General features: G+C 44.1%; 1 protein-coding gene across 1 annotated transcript in view; it reads left to right on the plus strand.

The window, feature by feature from the left end:
- Positions 1–17,067, plus strand: part of PIGG (phosphatidylinositol glycan anchor biosynthesis class G (EMM blood group)) — a 101,352-nt gene extending 84,285 nt beyond the window's left edge. Inside the window, exon 13 of the mRNA XM_075739878.1 lies at positions 15,410–17,067. Within this exon, the coding sequence (XP_075595993.1) occupies positions 15,410–15,635 (226 nt within the window). The 3' untranslated portion in view covers positions 15,636–17,067. The remainder of the gene's footprint in view (positions 1–15,409) is intronic.
- The last annotated feature ends 3,563 nt before the right edge of the window (positions 17,068–20,630 follow it).

Below are 20,630 nucleotides of genomic sequence, written 5' to 3' on the forward strand. Positions count from 1 at the left end.
CTTTTTTGTTTTTCATCTCTCCTTCATGCTTTCCCTCTGTCTTGCACATTCTCCTTTTCTCTCTAGCATGTTTTCTTCTCTGTCTGGCTTATGGCCTTCTGTCATGTGTACACCTTCCCTCTCTCCCTTTGCCACTCATGCTTTCTCTCACACACACTCTTCTGCTGTTTTGTGCACTTCATCTCTATCTCACATGTGCTTTCCTGTTCTTGGGCTTTTTATCTCTCACATGCTCCCTTGCACATGTTTTCCTTTTGTTGTGAGTATGCTGCCACATGTTTCCTCTCACGCTTACTCACGCTTTTCCTCTTTCTTGCATATACATGCTCACTCTCTCTCCCACATGTTCTTTCCCTCTTACGTGTGGTTTCTCACCTGCATGCCCACCCCCCCATATGCTTCTGCTCTTTCATGTCCTTTTCCTCTCTTGTGCGCTTGCTCTCTCAATCTTTCTTGCTCTCATGCTTGTGCAGGTTTTCCTGCTCTCATGCTTTTTTTACTGTGTGCTTTTCCTCTCTCGCGTGTGTTTTTCCTGTCTCATGCACTTTCCCTCTCCCTTGCAGTTTCCCTCTCTGTTTTATTCTCACCATCTCATTCCTTCTCTCTTGCTCCTTCCCCTGTCTTAATTTCTCAGACTTTCCTGCTTTCTCTTGCATGCTTTTCCACTCTCATGATTGCACCTTTCCCTCTCCTGTGCTTTTTGTCTTCCATACTTTCCCAATCTCATGTGCCTTTTTTCTTATGTCTCTCTTTCTTTTGCTTTCCTTCTCACACAAGTTTTCTCTCTTGTGCACTTTTCACTCTGTCATTCTTTTCTTGGTGCTCTCTTGCTCTTTCATCATTCTTGGAGTCTTGAGCTTTACCTCCCTTATGTGTGCCCCCCACTCATGATGTCTCTTCATTGCTCACACTGTCCCTCTCTCATGGTTTCCCTCTGAACTGCCTGCTTTACTTATCTCACCTGTTCATGTTTTTCCTTGCTTGCTCACTCTTGAGTGGTGTTGTCCTCTTTTGCAGGCTTTCCCTTTTTGAGGGGCATTTCCCATCTCTCTCCCTCTTGCATGCTTTTTCCTTCTCACTGTCTTGTGCTTTTCCTCTCCTCTTGTGCTTTTCATTTCTCATTGATGTGCTTTCTATCTTTCTCTCTCTTTCCTCCTCCCCCCTCTCTCCAATGCTTTCTCTGTCTTCCACACTTTCCTTTTCTGTCTTGCATGTGTGTTCTCTTGCACACCCCTTCCTTCTCTGGTACTGTCTCGTTGCTTCCCCCCTCTGTCTCTCAGTCACAGACTTTCCTTCTTTCTTTCTGCCACAATTCTTTGCATGTGTGTTCATGTCTTCTCAGGCATGTCCCCTCTCTCTTGTATGTTCTGTTCCAGTTTCTCTTTTACCTCATGCAATTTTGCTTTCCCTCCCTGTCACGTGCTTTTTCTCCCTCTGTTGTGGCCTTTACCTCTGTCTTGTGTTTTCCCTCTCCCATGTGCAGATGTGCTTCCTCCCTCTGTCTTGCTTTTCCCTTTTTTTCCCTATCTTGAGCATTCTTTCCTTCTCTTTTGAACACACGATTGTTCTCTGTTGCTCTCAGTCTCACACACTTGCCTTCTCTGTTATGCTTTCCCCCTCTTGCATGCTTCCCCTTATACACAGGCTCTCCTCTTCTTGTTTGTGCCTTTTCTCTCACAAGCTTTCCATCTCGCTCTCATGGACTTTTCCTCTCTTTGTGAGGCCCTTCTCTTGCATGCACCTCGCCCTGCTCCTCTGCATGGTTTTCCACACTTATACGTGCTTTTTGTTGTTACTGCAATTTCTCTTTTGCTCACTCTCTCACTCTCAGTCTTTAACTCCTTTCATCTTGCTCTCCTGCTTTCTTTCTTTTGGTTTTTCCCCTCTTCTTTGATCTCTTGAGCTTTCCTTCTTTCTCCTGTACATATTCTGTCATGCACTCTTTCCCCCTTGTTCAAATCTCCCTCTCTTGCACATGCTTTATCCCTTACTTGTACTTTCCTTCTCATGCAGTTTTTTGCCTGTGCTATTCTTGCCTGCATTTCATTCCCTCTTGCTCCTTTTGTTTTACCTCTCACTCTTCCCTTTTGTTCACTTTCTCTCTTTCCTTCAGTCTCTATCCCTCTTGCTTTCTCACTTTCTCATCATCTTTCCCCCTGATTTTCTTTCACATCCCTTTTCACCTTCCCACTTGCTTGGCCTCTTTCTCTTATTATCTGTTTCCTGCTCAATTGCTGTCTTTCCTCCACTCTTGCACTCTTTCCTTCTATCTCTTTCCCTTTCTGTCTCTCTTTTCCTCCCTGTCCTGATCACTTTTCACCTCTTGCTTGGTCTTTCTTCAGCCTGTCTCCCATTCTGGCTCACTCTTTCCCCCTCTAGCTACCTTTTTCTACTCCTGTCTTTCAATCTTGATTGCTTCTTTTGACACACAATCCCTTTCCCTTGTGCTCTTTCCTTCTGCCTCTTTCTCTCTCAATTGCTTTCTTTCCCTCTCCCTCTCTGCCCTGACCCCCTCTTTCCCTCTTGTTTCTTTCCTTTCATTCTCAAACCTGCTTCACAGAATCACAGAATGGTTGAGGTTAGAAAGGACCTCTGGAGGTCATCTTGTCCAGTCCCCCTGCTCTACAAGGGCTACCTGGAACCTCTTGCTGAGGTTCAGAGGGCTTTGAATATCTCCAAGGATGGACACTCCACAAACTCTCTGGGCAACCTGTGCCAGTACTCAGTCATCCTTCAGTAAAAAGGTGTTTTCTGATGTTCAGAGGGAACCTCCTGTGTTTGCCTCTTGTCCTGTCAGTGGGCACCAGTCACTGGCTCCATCTTCTTTGCAGCCTCCCTTCAGGTATTTATATACTTTGATAAGATCCTCCTCTTCTTAAGGCTAAACAATCATAGCTTTCTCAGCCTTTCCTCAGAGGAGAAATGCCCCACTCCCTTCATCACCTTAATAGCCCTTCACTGCACTCTCTAGTAGCTCCATATCTCTCCTGTAGTGGAGAACCCAGAACTGGACACAGCATTCCAGGTGTGGCCTCACCAGTGCTGGATAGAGGGCAGGGATCCCCTTCCTCAACCTGCTGTCAACACCGCTTCTAATGCAGCCCAGGATACCATTGGCCTCTGCCGCAAGAGCACATTGCTGGTTCATGACAACTTGGTGTCTACCAGGATCCCCAGGTCCTTTTTTTGCAAAGCTGCTTTCTAGCTGGGTGGCCCAAGCATGTAGTGGTGCATGGGGTTGTTCTTCCCAGGTGCAGGATTTGGCACTACCCTTTGTTGAACTTCTTGAGGTTCCTGCTAGCCCATTTCTCCAGCCTGTTGAGGTCCCTCTGAATGCCAGTGCAGCCTTCTGGTGTACCAGCCTCTCCTCCTGGTTTTGTATCATTAACAAACTGCTGAGAGCACGCTCTGCCCCATCATTAAGGTCATTAACAAAAATGTTCAACAGTATTGTACCCTGTGTTGATCCTTACAGCACTAGTCACTGGCCTCCAACTAGACTTTGTACCACTGTTCACCACCCTCTGGGCTTGGCCATTAAGCCAATTTTCAATCCCCCCTCACTGTCTGCTTTTCCAGCCCACACTTACTACGTCTCTATGAAGATCTTACGGGAGACAGTGTCAAAAGCCTTACTGAAGTCTAGATAAGCTGTATCCACTGCTCTCCCCTCATCTACCAAGTCAACCGTTTCATTGTGGAAGGTTATCACATTGGTCAAGTATGACTTCCCTGTGGTGAATCCATCTAACTACATCTCTGTATGCTTGGACCATGTCTCTCTATTCCTTCCAGGTTACCTGTCCCTGCTTCTACCTTCTGTATGCTTCCTTTTCATGTTTGACTTTTGCCAGGAGCTCCTTGTTCATCCATGCAGGCCTCCTGGCATTTGTGCTTGAATTTCTGCTCACTGGGATGAACTGCTCTTAGGCTTGGAGGAGGTGATCCTCAAATATCAGCCTGGAGGGAAGAGACATCCAAGAAAACTGGCTGAAATCCCACAGAATTTTGAAGCAGATCCATAGAGAGGCCAAAATCTGTTTTCCTGAAGTCAAGGGTTGTGCTTTTGCTTTTTTGCCCTCTTCCCTCCTCTCAGGAGTGTCCATCTCATGGTCACTGTGGCCAAGGCTGCCTTTGAATTTCACAACCCCAACAAGTCTTTCCCTGGTTGTGAATATGAGGTCCAGCAGAGCACCTCTTCTCATAGGCTCCTCGGTCAATTGGATCAGGAAGTTGTCATTGATGCTCTCCAGGAACCTCCTGGATTGCTTAGGCCCTGCTGTGTTTTCCCTCCAGCAAGTGTTGGGGTGGTTGAAGTATGTCGTGAGGACCACAGCCTGCCAACACAAGGCTACTTATAGCTGTCTGCTGAAGGTATCATCTACTTGTTCTTCCTGGTCAGGAAGCCTATAACAGACATCCATTACATTGTCAACTGTACTGCTCTGTTCTTTAATCCTTACTTAGGAGCCCTCTCGAAAGCACACCCAGATCCTCCTCAGCTTTGAAGACAGTGAACCTGTTCCATTGTTGAAAGCCTTCAGGTGGAGCAGCAGCCTTCCTCTTGGTGCCAGAAGTCACTTGTCTTCCAGTCTTGGCCTTCCACGAGTTTTCACTTACCATTCTGCTGGGGACAGAGTTTTCCTGTGTCTGCACTGCAGTTGGGGTCGAGAGCCCTTGAAACTATAGGGTCTCTGAGAAGATCATGTCTCTCTTTCATCCCCTCTGATGCTGCAAAGCCTGCTCACTTCCATAAATCCTTGACTTGGTGACACAGCTCTTCAACAACAGCATATCTGCTGCAGGAAAGATGACCATCTCTGCAAGCCTTACGGAGAGGCCCTGTGCAATCCCTGTAGCTGGGGACTTGCAGGCCTGCATATGCTATCCAAACCTCAGTCTGGGACAGCTGCTCCAAGAGCTGCTGGAGAATGTGCTCTAGTGCATCACTAGCATGATGAGAATGTTTAGGCTAGCCTGAATTGAGATGAGGATCCATTCATCGAACCCTTCTGCACAAACTGCTGTCTCTTAGCTGTGCTCTAGGCCTACCGCTATAAAGGTACCTGACCTTTTCTTACCAGGCAGCAGCTGTAACAAAGGCTGCAGGCACCCTGGGCCAAGGGCAGCTGGCTGAACACATTAGAAACCGCTGAAGCTTCCTCAGGCCCACAGCCCTGTGGCTCCTCTTACCTTGTCCTTACCTTGCAGAAGCATGTACCATCAAATCTCTCAGAGGGTTCCCAGGAGTTCCCCAGTGTTCCTGGACCCTGTTACCAGAAGCTCCCAAAGGAGAACCCAGAAACTGTTGTGCAAACTGCTTGCTCTCTTGCTCCTTCTCTCCTGCTAGTTGTCGTCCCTTCTCCTCTCTCTGTTGCTCTTTGTTCCTCTTGCTCTTCCCTTTCCTCACAGTTGTTCCCTCTGCCACTCTCTCCTGCTCACTTGTGCTCTTTCCCTCTCATTTGCTCTTTCCCATTCACTGTGTTTTCCTCTCTTTTTTCCTCTGCCTCTCTTTACCTGTTCCTGTCTTTCCCTCAGCATTATTTTCTTTCCCTTTCTCTCCTAATCAGTCTTTCCAAGTCACACTTTCCCTTTGTCTGTTCTCCTGTTCTCTTCTCTCCTTACTCTTTTCCCCTCTCCTTTGATGTCCTTACCTCTGCCTTTTGCAGCCTTGCTCACTCTCTTCACTCACCTGCTGCCCTCTCATTCTCGTGCTCTATCCCTGTTGCAGTCCCTTTCTTCCCTTGTCATTCTGAATCTGTCCTGCTGCGTCCCTTTTGATGTCTTTACCTCATGCTCACTCTTTCTGTCTGCCTCTGTGCTTCTGCATCCTTCTCTCTTGTTCACTCCGTGTCAATCTCTGTCCATGCTTGCTCTTACTCTCTCCTTCTTTCCTTCTTGCTTGCTGTCTTAACTTTGCTTTTCTTTCCCTCTGCCTGACTTGCTTTATTTCCCTCTCACTCTTTTCTATCTGCTCTTTTTTCTCTCTCAATCATGCTCTGGCTTTCTTTGCTTCTATTTCTGTCTCCTTCCCTCTCACTCACATCTCTCTATCCTGCATGTTCCTTTCCAAGTCTCTCTCCTCTCGGTATCTTTCCCTTCGCCTATCTTTTTGTCTTGTTTGCTCTTTCATTCTGCCTTTCCTGTCTCACTCCACCTTTGTCTCTTCCTCTTTATTCTCCTCTCTCTCAATCCTGTTCTCTCTTCTCATTCCCACTCAGTCCCCTCATCGCTGTCACCACCCTCTGCTCGGTCCTTGTATCTCCCAATGTTGCTCTGCCCATTGTGCTCTTTTTTGTTCTTTGCACTTTCTTTCTCTGCCTTCCTATCTCTTTCCCTCTCTCCCCTTAGTCTGCGCTCCCTTCTTTCTTGGTCTCCGTCTCTGCCTCATCTCTCTCTCATGCCGACGTGTGCTCTTTTGCTGTCTTTCCCTCCTTCTGTCTCCAGCCCTCTTCCCCCTTCTGCTCTCACTTGCCCAGCTTCTCCCCTTTCCTTCTGTTTCCCTTGCACATGCAGTTTCCTTCCTGCGCGTTCTCTTTTCACCTTTGTCTTTTCCTCTTTCCCACTCTTTCTTGTACTCTGTTTTTCTGTCTCTTCCCCTTGTCTCTTTTTCTTTCTCACTCCCCTCGTCTCTCTCACCCTGTCCCCATTCCCTCTCTTTCCATGTCTCTTTCCGTATTACTAGCCCTCTTTGTCTCCTTCCCTCTCTCATTCTCTTGCTTTCCCCTCTCTCACTCCCCCTCACTTTTCCTCTCTCTTATGCCTTTGTCAATTTTCTCTTCCTCATTTTCCCCCCTTCTCTGTCCCTCTTTCTCTGTACTCCGTTCTTTCTCTACTCCACCCCCCTTCTTGATCTCTTGCCCTTTCTTGTGCTCTCTTTGCATACCATTGTCTTTGTCTTCCCCCTTTCTCCCTCCTCCCCTTTCTCCTTTTCCCTCTTTCTCATCCTTCTCTTTCTCCTTTTCCCTTTTCCTTGCCTTTTTGGTCAATCTCTCTTTCTCTCTTTCAATTTCTCTCTCAGTCTCTTTGAGTCTCTCTCCCCATTGCTCTCTCTCTCCCCCTGTCCCCTTCTGTCTTTTCCCTTCCCTGTCACTCTCTCGCCCCTTTTCTCTGTTTTTCACTCCACAGCCTTATCTCTCTCTCCTCTTTTCTCCTCTTCCCTTTCACACTCCTTTCTCCATAAAGCCCTCTGCCTTTTTCTTTTTCCTGTTCTTTCCTGCCCCTCCTCTCCCTTCCTTCCTTTGTGCGTGTCTCTCTCTTCAGGCTTCCTTTCTATCTCTCCATGTCTCTCCCTTTTTGGCTCTTACCCCTCTCCTTTCTCTCTTGCTCTCTGTTTCTCTCCTTTTGTCTCTCCCTTTCTCTCCCTTTCTCTTTCTTCCTCTCCTCATGTGCTCTCTTTCCCCTTCTCTCTCTGTGTCTCCATCTCTATCCATCTCTCGCTCTTTCTCCTGTGTTTCCACTCTTCCTGTCTCTGCTCTTCTTTCTCTCCCCTTTTCTGGCTTGCTTGTTCCCTGTAGTCACACCCTGTCTTCTCATTCACACTGCCTTTCTCTTACTTTCTTTTTTACAATTAGTAAGGGCTGCATGATGATGCTGGGTTCTCAGTGGTTTACATTACTGCTCAAGCAGGAGCAGGGCCGTTCAATGGGACACTTCTGGAAAGTGAGGACCATATTTGTAGACTTTTGCTTACATACTAGAAATGTTTCTAGATGTAACCTGTACTTTTTGCTGTTAATGGCATTGTCTTACTGTTCTTACTTGCACGTTTTGTTGTGTTTTGTTTTGTTTTTTCTTTTTCACCATTAATTTTCTGTCTGCTGTTCTGTGGCCAACATAAGCCGACTTCTTGTTTCTGGTAGCTGTAGATAGGACTGTACATAGGATACTGTCCTGCATTTATCCAAGATTTTTCTGTCTTCTCACACCTTTTCTTGAAGTGCACAAGTTCTTCTCAATCGTGTATGTTATTGGGGTGGCAGGAGTAATTTGAGGAGAAAGCTGTTACTTTAGTTAAGTCACAAGTTTAAAAATAGTTACTGTAATGGAAAAATACAAGAAAGAACTGGCTCTGGTCTCAGTACAAAAGAGCGAGCATTGCTTCACAGAAGCATAGCACATCCTAGGTTGGAGGTGACCTCGAAAGATCATCTGGTCCAACTTTTCGTGGGAAAGGGAGCCTCACTGAGATCATCTAGTATCCTGCCCAGCTGCATCTTGAAATCCTCCATTGATGGGGACTCTACCACATCCCTGGGGAGATTGTTCTAGTGATTGTTTTCACTGTAAAAAATGCCTTTCTTACACTGAGATGAAACCTCTCCCAGTGCAGCTTGTACCCGTGGCCTCTTGTCTTCTCTGTGTGGTACCTGGTGAAGAGAGCACCTCTGCCCTCTTTGTAGCCATGCTTTAAGTACTGGAATGCTGTAGTGAGGTATCTCTGAGGCTTCTCTTCTCCAGGGAGAAGACACCAAGCTCCTACAGTCTTACCTCATAGGGTGGGTTCTCCAGCCCTTTGATCATCTCCAGTGCTCCTTTGGACCCTCTACAGTCTGTCTGCATATTTTTGGAATTGTGGGGACCAGAACTGAACACAGTACTGGAGGTGTGGCCTGACAAGCACTGAGAAGAGTGGGATGATCACATCTCTGTCTCTGCTAGTAATGCCCCTGGCGGGCTCAGCCCGGGACCTGATTTACCTTTGTTGCTGCTGCAGCGCTCTGCTGGTTCACATTCAGCTGGTTGTCCACCAGCATCCCCAGGTCCCTTTCAGTAAGGCTGCTACCCAGCTTCATAGATCCTAGCCTGTACGGGGCCTTTGGTTATTCTGTCCCAGGTGCAGGACTTCGTACTTGTGTTTGTTAAAATTCATACAGTTCTTGCAAGTCCACTCTTCCAGCCTGTCCAGGTCTCTCAGTAAGATGGCTTTCCCTTCCTTTGTGTCTACATCACCACCCAGTTTAGTGTCATCAGCAAACTTGGTGAGGGTGCTTTCAATCTTATCATCCAGATCATTTATGAAGATGTTGAACAGATTGGGGCCCACTGTCAATCCCTGGGGGACCCTACTTGTGACAGGCTGCCAACCTAAGTAAAAACCATTGATCACCACCTGCTGTGGGTGGCCTTGTTGGCCAGTTTCCTACCGATACTTAACTAACTTCCTACCCATTACTTAAATAATTTCTGCCTCACCTCTCTAGAAATGCCTTGTGACACTGTTCAGTTAGACTGGTATATTCTAAACTGGTAAGTTTGAATATAATTAAATAACATGGTAACAGTCTATTTTAAGTCTCTTCAGAGCCTTCCTGCCCAGAACAGTTGTTGGATGCAATTTTTCTTTATACCTTTAGCTAAGATAATGAAGAGCTATTTGTTTACAAATGTGGGCAGGAAAGCCTGTAGATGCACATTAACAGAAAATCAAACTATAAGTTTCTTTGTTATTCCATGCGTGTGTGATGCTGATGTGAAATTCTTCAGGCTTTTTTCTGCCAGAAGTCTTCAGAAGTGCTAAGTGGATTTTGGAAGAATACTTGCAGAAAATTGACTAATGCTGGGCTTTGAAATAATTATGATTTGTGTTTTGCTTGTTAGAAATGTCAATGATTTGGTTATCTCTTGTTGCCGTAAAGTCTGGGCCTGTGTCAACAGGAAAGACTGATTTTACTTTTTTTGTTTTCTTGGAGCTGAACAGACTAAGACGTGCTAAGGATTAACCTGAACAGAGCCTTATGGGAAAGCTTGAGACAGTGGTAACAGGCAGGAACAGTCACTGCATATATACCAGTATGGCCTACCGCAGAAGTAGTGAGGAAAAACATATCAAGCAGCTCAAATTCGTGCAAATCCTGTCTTTGAAGAGTGGCTGGAACTCCTCAATATCCATTGTAGCTTACATGGAGAAAGTTGGTTTCCCAAGTCAGGGATACCTACTGAAAAGGAATACCTTCTTTGTGGTGAAGAAATCTGAGATTACACGACCATGTTGCTGAGAGTACAGTTTAGCTACCTCTTTGCCTGCAATCCTGAAATGGAAACAGATGTTTGAGCTTGTGAAGTGTTTTCTCTTTTCTATAAGGGAAGGTGAGGACTGATCAAGTGAAGCTGAAAAGCAGAGAGTTTCCAGTCCTTTGTAAGTTGATTGCCACAGGATCAGTGTTCGGGTAAAAGAGCACACACAGGGGATGAATTGGATCTAGTGGACATCTTTCCAAGTAGGTTGTCAAGATTTGTAGAAGTCTTTACTAAAGGTATAGTTGCTTTCTTGCCATAGCAGTTAATTGATGACCATAGCCATTCAGAGTGGCTGTTCAGACCTTCTGGCCCAATACCAGCATAATTGGATTCCTACTTGCAATCTAATACAAATCTTTGGTAAGTATCCAGTTTAGGGAGTTCCTCTGGAACTATTATCAGGGGCCAACCCTGATTGAAGAAGGGAAAAAGGAATCTGAAACTTAATTGATACATGCTATGTCTTTTAGATAGAATTCTGTTCTAAGCAGGTTAGCAAGTAGTGGATGCCAATGAGAAAAGTTACCTTTGCTAGGTGACTGACACTACTTCTCTTTCTGATAGGAAGCACCCAGCACAACTGATTATGCCAGCAGTCAAAACAGGCAAAACTATTGATCTGATCCTATTTTTCTTGCTTTTGATGCTGAAATGAAGAGAATTGAAGTTTCGGGTCTTAATAGCCTTTTAGAGCTCAGTCTTTCTGAGAACCTGCTGAGCCCTGTACTACAGTCCATACATAACCTCAGTCCACTGTAACATACTGCTACGGGTGCTTGACCTTGGTCAGCTAGTTGTAGCTTCTCCACCTTTCCTACTGGAAAAGAGGATGCACAGGAAAATCAATGGTCATCCCCCAGTTCCTTCATTTCCATGGTTGTAGAATATACTTGATAAACCTTTTAGCTTGCTGGCAACCACCCTTTTTGACATCTGCCCATTGATAGGGTTTGCTGTCAAAAATTGTGACTTTATAGAATTAATGCTGTTCTGATTGATAGTCTGTACCAGAGTTGATCATGCAAATTTCCAAAGGACTTTTGATTCCCTTGGATCTGCTAAAAATATAAAGTGTTTTTCCATGATAATGCAGGATTGTATGCTACAATCTAAGATAGCACTGTAAGAGTTATACTAGGTGAGAGTAGGGCATGTGGGAGAGACATAGCAAATTTGTTCTTGCTGCTAAACTAATTGATATTTGCTTAGATAAGAGGAATTTCTTATAGGTTGCAGATACTCTGAGATTTCACAGACAGACACTTAGAGTGGTACAGGGTTTGTTTCTGACTGCAAGCCTTTATTAATATACACCAGACAGATTAACAAAGTGCCAACTATTTTTCAGAGAGCACTAAACAGGGAGATCTTGCAAACTGAAACTGCAGAAAGCCTAGAAAGAAAAGCGCCACTAATACAGTAAAAAATGTTAATACAGTAAAATTGCCTTCAAATATGCAAATTCAGTATCCCAAATAAGAGGTAATTTAGGCAGTGATATTCAGTTAAAAAAGAGGAGCTGGAAGAGTAGAAATGCTGGAGGATAACTTTCATTTCATACTGAAACCCTCCAGACATGACCCCCTTCCCCCAATCCCAGAAAAATTACAATCCTGGGGTATTCCCCACTCATATGCTTGCATATTTGTAAAATGTTTATTTAATGTGGTGGGTTAGAACAAGGGTTGGAACAATGTGAAGTAGTGTATTTTAAAATTCCTTGTGGAGGTATTTGTAGGGCTGTCTGTGGAGGGTTTTTTGCTTAATTTTTAAACTACAAAACGTGTGACACCATCTGCCAAGTATTCTATATAACTGGGAGACATGCTTTCACAATAAAAGAGTTGGTTTTCTTTCATGTTTTTGGCATCATAATTTTTTCATTTTACAAATCTTGTATTACCCATTTTAATAGCACCTTAGAGACAGATCGAGAGGTGAAAGATTTGTTGACAAAACATTGGTAATTAGGATTTAGGAGATCAAAGGAAGCAGAAAACCTATTAATAGCACAATTTCTTGACCACATTTTTCTATGTATTAAATATTCAATTAAAAGAGAGGAGTTTTGTTGAAGGCCAGTGTGTGCTCTAGACTATACTTAATGTTTGCAGTGTATGTATGGCATGTACAGTGTTGTGAATCTGTAGTGTTCTTTGCTTCAAATGTCTCTAAAGGCATTGTTTTTTTCTGGATCTAGCAATCTTCAGCATCAGTCTCGCATGAAGTTTGAGTATGCTTTGTCATCCTTAACACACTTGGATTTCTCATTAAAGTCCCCAGAAGCTAACTTGCTAAATGAGCTCAGTATTAGAGGCTGGGTACTTTTTTTTTTTTTTTTTTTTTAACTCCCGCGTTATGCTGAGGCCTTAATATTGGGCTGGTTCTGTCAGAACATGGAGGTAGTGTGTACAGTTTACATCCCTCTATTCCTCTAAATAAGAAAAGGCATTAACTGCTGCAGAGGCAGTTCAGTATGGAGTAGTTACAGTTTGATGCTTTAGATGTGTCCTGTAGTCTTCTGTTGTTTTCAATGAAACAGCACTGAGAGGTTGCAAGGTTATTAATTACTGGCTGATCCAGCTCATAAGCGGTAGGGTACCTGAGTGGCACACCACAGCCAGCTTTCTGTGCTCTCCTGGTGACTTCTTTTGGAACTAGCTGAACCACCTGGATTGTCTTGGTCACGTTAGCAGCAGCAGCCTGATCCCTGGCCACTGTGTTCCTTGTGGCCTGTCAAAGCCCTGTACCCTGTGGTCACTCTGTGTGTGCAGAATGAGCAGAAGGAGAGCACAAAGTCCTTATTCTTAGCTATTCAGCAAATTGGGTGCCTGGCAGAAGCAAGAGGAGAGAATGGTGCTGTGCTCAAAGAAGCAGGTCATTGCCTTAGCATCAGAGTGGTCTAACTGCTTGTGCTCAGTCATTCCAGTGCTGTTTCCGCAACAACACGTGTGTGAACTCTTATGCCAGCTCCAAAGTAAACCGAATTATCCTGCTATTGAACCCCACTAACAGTTTAACTTTGTGGATACAGTGTGCTTCTGTTGCCTTCTCTAAATTGCACAGCTGCATTACACTCTGAAACTGCCCAAGATTTCCTTCTGCAGGTAGGTGTCTATGTTTTGTTGAGAGATGAAGCAAGTGCTGAGACCTTTTGAAAGTAAAGGTATTATATAGGCAGAAAACTGTTCATTGTTTTAACTAGATCAGAATACAGAAAGAGTTATACCGTTTACTTACTGACTTGGGGTTTCTTCACTAGTAATTATAATATGAAAATGCAGAATTTAAATGTTAGTAGTAAAGATTACTGTGTGCTCTCATTCCAGTATAAAATCCAAGTACTTAAAATATTATGTCTACTTAGTTTTTGAGCCAAAAAAGTGAGCACACAGACATTTGATTAAAAATAATCTTCCAACCAGTTTTTCATAATTAAAAAAGTAGCCATTTTTAAAATTTTTAACACCATTGATTTACGATTAGGAGCTTTCTCACTATAGGTTACTAAAGTGTTGTTAGGTGAGCACAAACTAGGGAAAAAGATATGAACTGAAATTTAAATTTAAAATGCAGAGCTCTTGAAAGACCTGCATGTTTAAGTTTGTGAACACTCTCATTTTTCTCCATACGATTCCCTTGAAAATCCCATCACTGAACTTAGTAAGTGTGATAGCCACAGCCACCGATAGCCTTCATCTAGCTGGTCTATCAAATGCATTTTTTTACTCTAGAAAATTGTTTAAAAATTGCCTGTTTTCCTATCCAACTCAAAACCCATTTCCTGTGTTTATTCAGTTATATCATCTAACTACTACAAATACTGTTTTTAGTCATATCAGCATGAAAACAGCTAAGACTGAGTGAACTGCAGTTTGTTTAATCCATGTCAACAAAATCAGTTATTAAACATAAAGCTGGTTATTTACACAAGCTCACCGAAGACTAAGATAGTTAGGCAGAAGCAGAGAGCAGCCTAGTTCACTCCCAAGTCACAGTTTCTTTGGCTAAGCAGCGAGGGAAATAATTTTTTGTGAACTGAATGATGTTTTGCAGTCATTCACACCTGCTGTTCTGAGCTGATTTTTCAACTCTGCTTTCATGACCTGTTCTTCCTTCCACTGAAAGCTTTGGGAATTTCGCTCTTGACTTTGTTGGAAAACAGGACTGTATCCTAATTATTTTGATTTAAAGAATAGTAAGTTAATGGCTTATGTAAAATACTGCATTATGTAGCTTACTTAGTCATAAGTGACTAATTTACATCTCACAGAAGTGCTAGTCATCTTAAATTTTTATTACTTGGAACAAGATCAGAATTAAAAACCAGGAGGAGCAGAACAGATCCTCAGATCAGGATTTCAGTGTAAATAATTTCTGCTTTTTGCCAGTGTGTTCTTTTGGGAATGGATGATGTAAAATGTTTTGATGGGGAGAGGAAAATGTTCTGCTTATTATTCCGGTGAAATAGCTTTATTCCTTCCTCTTGTCTGTACAGGTAAGCATCTGTGTGAGTCTCTGCAGATGTGGTTCGGGGAAAGTGGGCACGTGCCCGAACCCAGCATCATTGCTGTGAGTTGGCACCTCAGGGGAGGGAGAGCAATCAAAGTGCAGAAAACCCTTTCACTTCCATTTTCATCTGACTCCTGTCACCCACCAGAATACCTCGGTGTGGCAGATTTGGACCACGTAGATTAGATATGGGGCAGAGGTTTCTTGCAATACAGTGGGCCCAGCTGAGCTAAGCTGCTGTGACAGGCGTGCAATGTAATGCTCTTCTAAGCCTAAGAATATGGTATTCTCTGGAGAATGTTATATTCACTAGCTTTGTGAAGTTTTCCAAGAGCGCAATTTTTATGTCGCTTTGTACCATGTTACTGGCTGTGGGTAGCAGTGTACTCTGGCAGGTTTTATGCCCTTTACAAGGGGAGCAGACTCCATCTGATTATCCATTGTACAGGTTAGGCAGCTTTGTGAAGAGTGCTGAAGTCTTTCTTCTCTGCCTCTTACCATCCAGATTCTGTGGAAAGGCACTGGAAGGCCAACAAGAGATGAAGCTATCTTGAAACTGCTTAATGGAGACTTTAACAATTAGAACAAAGTATATTAAAGCACAGAAACTTCTAAGTTTGAGGTGAACTCCTGAGTGCCTTTATTATGGTGACAGTTGCTATGCTTACACTTAACATACTTACACATCATAGGTTTTATAGAGGTGATAATGACAAGCTTTATGGGTTAAATTGTTGCATCAAATAATCAGTTTTCTAACACAAAGTGGAGATCTGTGAGTATTCTTTGTGTTGTGAAATAAAGCCAAAGAGTGGAGGAACTCGGATGTCTTTACTAAGCTTTGCCTGAGAATGAACTCCTCTGTTTTTGTTACCAGGAATTCAGCGGCAGTGGGTCATGGCTGTTTCTGCTATGCTCTAATGCATTCAATTCCAGTTGCCATCTACATTGTTTTCATAACCGGTCTGCGTTACCACCTGTTCATATGGAGCGTCTTCTCACCAAAACTACTTTATGAGGGAGTGCATGTGTTCATCACAGCCGCTATCTGCCTGTTCTTCACAGCTATGGATCAGAACCACTTTCACAAAGTGCAAGATTGAAAATAAGTGCACAGTATGCACTTCTGTGTTGTAATGTCCAGTGTGTCGCTGGAATGGAAGAAAGGAAAATAATGACTTTAAATTGTGCAGAATTTGAAGATTAACTTTGTTTATTTTAGTCAAGATCAGGATTTGAAGGGCCTGTCGTATTTTAAAACTGAGTTTGCTTTAAAAATGTTGAATTGAAATAAACTCTTTTTTCATGGATAACTTTTGTTCTATAGCTGTCATTATAGCATTCTCCAAATAACAGAATGGCAATATTACATGAAATGAATTTAGAATTATACATCTTAATATAAATACAGACCAGTGCTTCATGGGTACTGAAAAAATCTTTTGCACGTACAGTTTTTTTACCTTCTTAGACTACAGAATCCTAAAGATGTGCGGGATGTTGCTGTTCACAAGATCTTATATTCATTAGCCTTGGGGGTTTTTATGTTTGTTTTGTTTCTAGCCTGTGCATTGAAATTATTATTAAATTATCAAATTATTGTACAAATATCCTAGGTAAGAGATTTGTTTGTTTGTTTTGCATAGGCAGCATTTCTATTTAAAGGCAGTATTTTCTTTGTAAGATGACTGCAATCACTATTTGTAATGGATTGGATCTCGATCTGCGCTTCAGGCACTGGATAAGAAACGCTAATGGGCTAACAAAGTAATGAATCTTCTGTGGACTCCCTGAACTGCTCAAATGTTGTGTTTCTTTTTATTAATGTATAAATGTTAAATCAGGTTGGTGACAGCTGCACTCAACATTCGATCATGTTTTCCACGCTAGGGTAAAGAGTTATGAGGCCTGAGCAGGAAAATAATTTAATGGGCTAAGTTACCAGCAAAATAAAAAGTGTATTATTTGCATCACCTCCCCCTTAGTGACCTGTCTACCCACTTCACTTGAATGCACTATAATTAATTCCTACCAATGTTGTTTTTCTTGTTTATGTCAAGAAGATATACATTGATGAGTATTCTGTGTATCAGTATTTTTTATGTTGGTTTTCTTGCCTCATATTTTTGTCCATGTTAGCAGCCAATAAGATTTAATCTAAATATATTAGGGGTGTAGCAGAAGAGAAGCATACAGGTAACTTTAATTTTTGTTATAAATCTGAAAATAAAAAGCTTTTAAGCCCTACGTAGCTGACACGACATTTGTTAGGATCACTGATACACTTTTCATCTCAGGTTTCAGATAGAGCAAATCTCAAGAAGTAGGCCTTTAGTGTTTATACATTAATATTAGGTCATCTTGATCACTCACAATGAAATTTTTTTCAATTGTAAACCAACAAACTTTTCAGTATCCTGGCCATGTATTGCTGTTCACCTGGAGAAGAGACTGCTGGATCTCAATGTCATTCACTGTCACCTGTTGGAAGTTTTAAAATTAAATACTTTTAATGAATTGTTTTTTCACTGCAAATTATGGAATATTTAAACCAGTTTGTATTTGTGAATGGTGTACACATTTACCATTTTCATCATTCTCAGTATTTTTTCTCCTTACCTGTTGCCTAGCAACTATATGGGGATTATCGACATCATCTCTGTTTGCTTACTTGGTTAATTCCTAAGCAATCCTCCCTAATGTTCATACAGAATATAAGAGATTTGACTCAGAGAGAAAGGGTGCTACTGGAAGGGGTGGAAGGGAAGTTGCTTCTGGGGTACAGAAGCCTAAAAGAATGTGACGTGACATTCTCAAGGTCTCTTATTCCTTCCTTCTGATATTTTTTGCATCTAGTGTACCTCTTGGACATTTTATCAAAGAGTGGGATCGAAACTATGGTGTGTGTATTCAGGTTGTGTTTCTTCAGATTACTTAGTTAAAAAATCATAGTGTCCCCTTTCTCCTCTGAAATTGAAAGATGTCCAGAGTGAATCCAAGAGAAAATAAATGGGTCTGTTATTTAGGTCTTCAAGACTTAGGAAAGGAAGGAAGAAGGAGGAACTTAGCTCAAGGCAGAGATGCAGTCTAACACATGAGTTTGGTGATACCTCAAGAAAACATGGTGCTTTCAACTTCAGAATTGCCATTTTTATTCTTTTTCACCCTTTTTCTTTGGGTATAGGCAAATGAAATAGCATTTTAACTTCTTCAGCTTTTGGGATACGGCAATGCAAAGCTGAGGCAATGAAGAAATAGTTGGTTATTGCTGCATGCAAACAGACTTGAACTGGGGAAGAATTATGTAAAAACCATTTCGTTTTAAATCAGCACGAAGTTTTGGCAGTTGTTCTGAGTGTACAAAGAAAGCAAATGCCTGAATGCAAATTCTCATCTCGGTAGTTAGCTGCTCTTCTTCCCTCCTCATCCCAATACCCCTTGTCATGTTCAGGTACCCCAAACACTCAGACAAGGAGACAAACAATGTGGGACGCAGGAATGGTACATGGGATGGTTTCTGCCACTCTGAGCATACCGGTTCCTTCTGTCCAAGTCCTCTGTGGTCCCTGCTCCAGCATGGTATCAGCCTGGGCTGCAGCTTCCTCAGGAGAACCATGTGCACAGGCACGGAATGCTTTTTAAATGCATTCTGAGCAGGGAAGTTGCGTACTTCTCTGTTTGGACAAAGTTTTGACACATGGTAAATTTTTCCACTGAACATCTTTGCTGCTGGTCAGAGCCAGGTTCAGCCAGTTAACAGTGGGCTATAGCTTCCTCTGATAGCTGTAGAGTCCACGCACTGCAGATGAACTGGTGTGTCCTGTGCAGGTGACCTATGTGCTACACACTGAAATGGATGCGTTGAAATTTTTGTACATGATGCAGAGAAGGTCATGTGCTCAGGATGCCAGAGGGTTATTGCACAGGCGTGTTTGTGCTGGGACTTGCGCTGTGTCCAATAGTCGCTGAGGGGAGCTGCTCTGGTGCTAGCCTGATCCGCAGTGGCGTGGCAGGTCTTGGCACACAGGGAGTTTTCCTGAGGCTGGGAAACACCAGGGGAGTGGAGAGACCCGGCAGCTCTTGCAGGAGATGCTCACATGGCCAGGCATTGCCAGAGCCATGGTCGCCACCCCACACCTATAAAAAGCTTGGGGAGCACCAGCAACCAGGAGCACTGCGAACAGAGCGGGCAAGCAGTGCGTGGTGCAGCAGTTTGCGGAGGGAGGGTGTGCAGGAAGAGCCTAGTCACCCTACCAGCTCAGGAGGCAAGTTCAGTTGATGGTCACCACCCTCTTGGAAGGAGCTTAGCTGTGGTACCCACCCAGCAGAAAGCTCTGTCCTCTGCGCTTGACAGAATGGATGTGGCAACCCAGACAGAGCTCCCAGGAAAAGATGCTCCCCATGGGAGGAGCATCCTCAGGACTCAGGCTGCAGGGAGTGCCATAGCCCGTCACTGGGAATGGGTGGCAGTGGTGAGAACGGCTGTGTGAGGTGTGACCAGGTGGACAATCTGTTCTGCTTGGTGACAGAGCTATGAGAGGAAGTAGACAGGTTAAGGAGCATCAGGGAGGGTGAGAGACTGGTGGAGCATGCTCAGCCCTCCCTGATACAGAAACAGGGATGGCCACCAAACAAAACCCAAGATGAAGGGGCCCTGGATCCTCCCCCTGCCAGGATGAAGGCAGTAGTTTAAAGGAAAGGAGTGAATGGAGGCAAGTCCACTGGGGTGGCCGGTGAACCTCCTTCTTGCCCACATCACTCTCCCAGGTGCCTCTGTACAACAGGTATGAGGCTCTGGATGTGGAAGGTCAGTCAATGGATGACATGAATGATGGTCTATTATTTACACCAGAGCCGTCACCAAGGTCAGAAAGGCCCTCCTCCCGTATTATGACCACCTGCACAAGGAAGAAAAGGCAGGTTATAGCTGTAGGTGACTCCCTTCTGAGGGGAACCGAGGGTCTGGTATGGTGGACAGACCCTCCTCTTGGGGAAGTCTGCTGCCTCCCTGGGGACTGCGTTAAGGACATCGCTAGGAAACTCCCCAGCCTGGTATGGCCCTCTGACTGTTACCCACTGCTGCTCCTCCATGTGAGTGGTGATGAAGCTGCAATGCATAGTCCAAGAGCAACAAAAGAGACTTCAGGGCCTTGGGATGGTTGGTGAGGGAATCTGGTGCACAGGTTATTTTTCCCCTCTCCTTCCATTTGTGGGCACTGACGTTGGGAGAAACAGATGGAATCAATACATGGCTCTGTGGCTGGTATCCCCACCACAATTTTGGCATTTTTGATAATGAGGTGGCCTACACAGCACCAGGCTTGCTAGTGTCAGTCAGATGGGATTCACCTTTCTCAAAGGGGAAAGAGGGTCTTTGCCCAGGAGCTTGTGGGGTTCACTGACAGAGCTTTAAACTAGGCTTTAAGAGGAAGGGGGATAACATCAGGCTTGCCTGCAACAAGTTGTGGGATGACATGCCAAGGTTGGAGGGATGGAGTGCCAGTGAGAGCCGTCAGCCTGTTGCTCAGAGATGCGCTGGACACTGCAGCATGCTTGAAGCCTAGAGGACACAAGCAAGGGGCTTCTGAGATAATAGGAACCAACAGGGAAACACCAGTGAAACACCTCAAAGGAATACCAGCCACTCCAGCCAGTCAGCCAGCCTCAATGGGGGCCCATCTGAAATGTCTCTATGCAAACACACGTAGCATGGGGAACAAACAAGAGGAGTTAGAGATGTGCACACGCCTGCAGGGCTATGATCTCATTGGCATCATGGAGACGTGGTAGGATGGGCTGCTATGACTGGAGCATTGGGATGGAAGGACACAGGCTCTTTAGCAAGGACAGGCAGGGGAGATGAGGAGGGGGTGTTGCCCTCCATGTCAATGACCAGCTGGAGTGCATGGAGCTCCACCTGGGGATGGATGAGGAGCTGACTGAGAGCGTATGGGTCAGAATTAAAGGGAGGGCAGGGACAGGGGACATTATAGTGGGGGTCTGCTACAGGCCACCTGACCAGGAAGACTGAGCAGATAACGCCCTCTATAGACAGATAGGAGCAGCCTCTGTTCACAAGCTCTGGTCCTCATGAGGGG

Source organism: Balearica regulorum, chromosome Z (genome assembly GCF_011004875.1).
Source record: "Balearica regulorum gibbericeps isolate bBalReg1 chromosome Z, bBalReg1.pri, whole genome shotgun sequence".
Taxonomy (NCBI): domain Eukaryota; kingdom Metazoa; phylum Chordata; class Aves; order Gruiformes; family Gruidae; genus Balearica; species Balearica regulorum.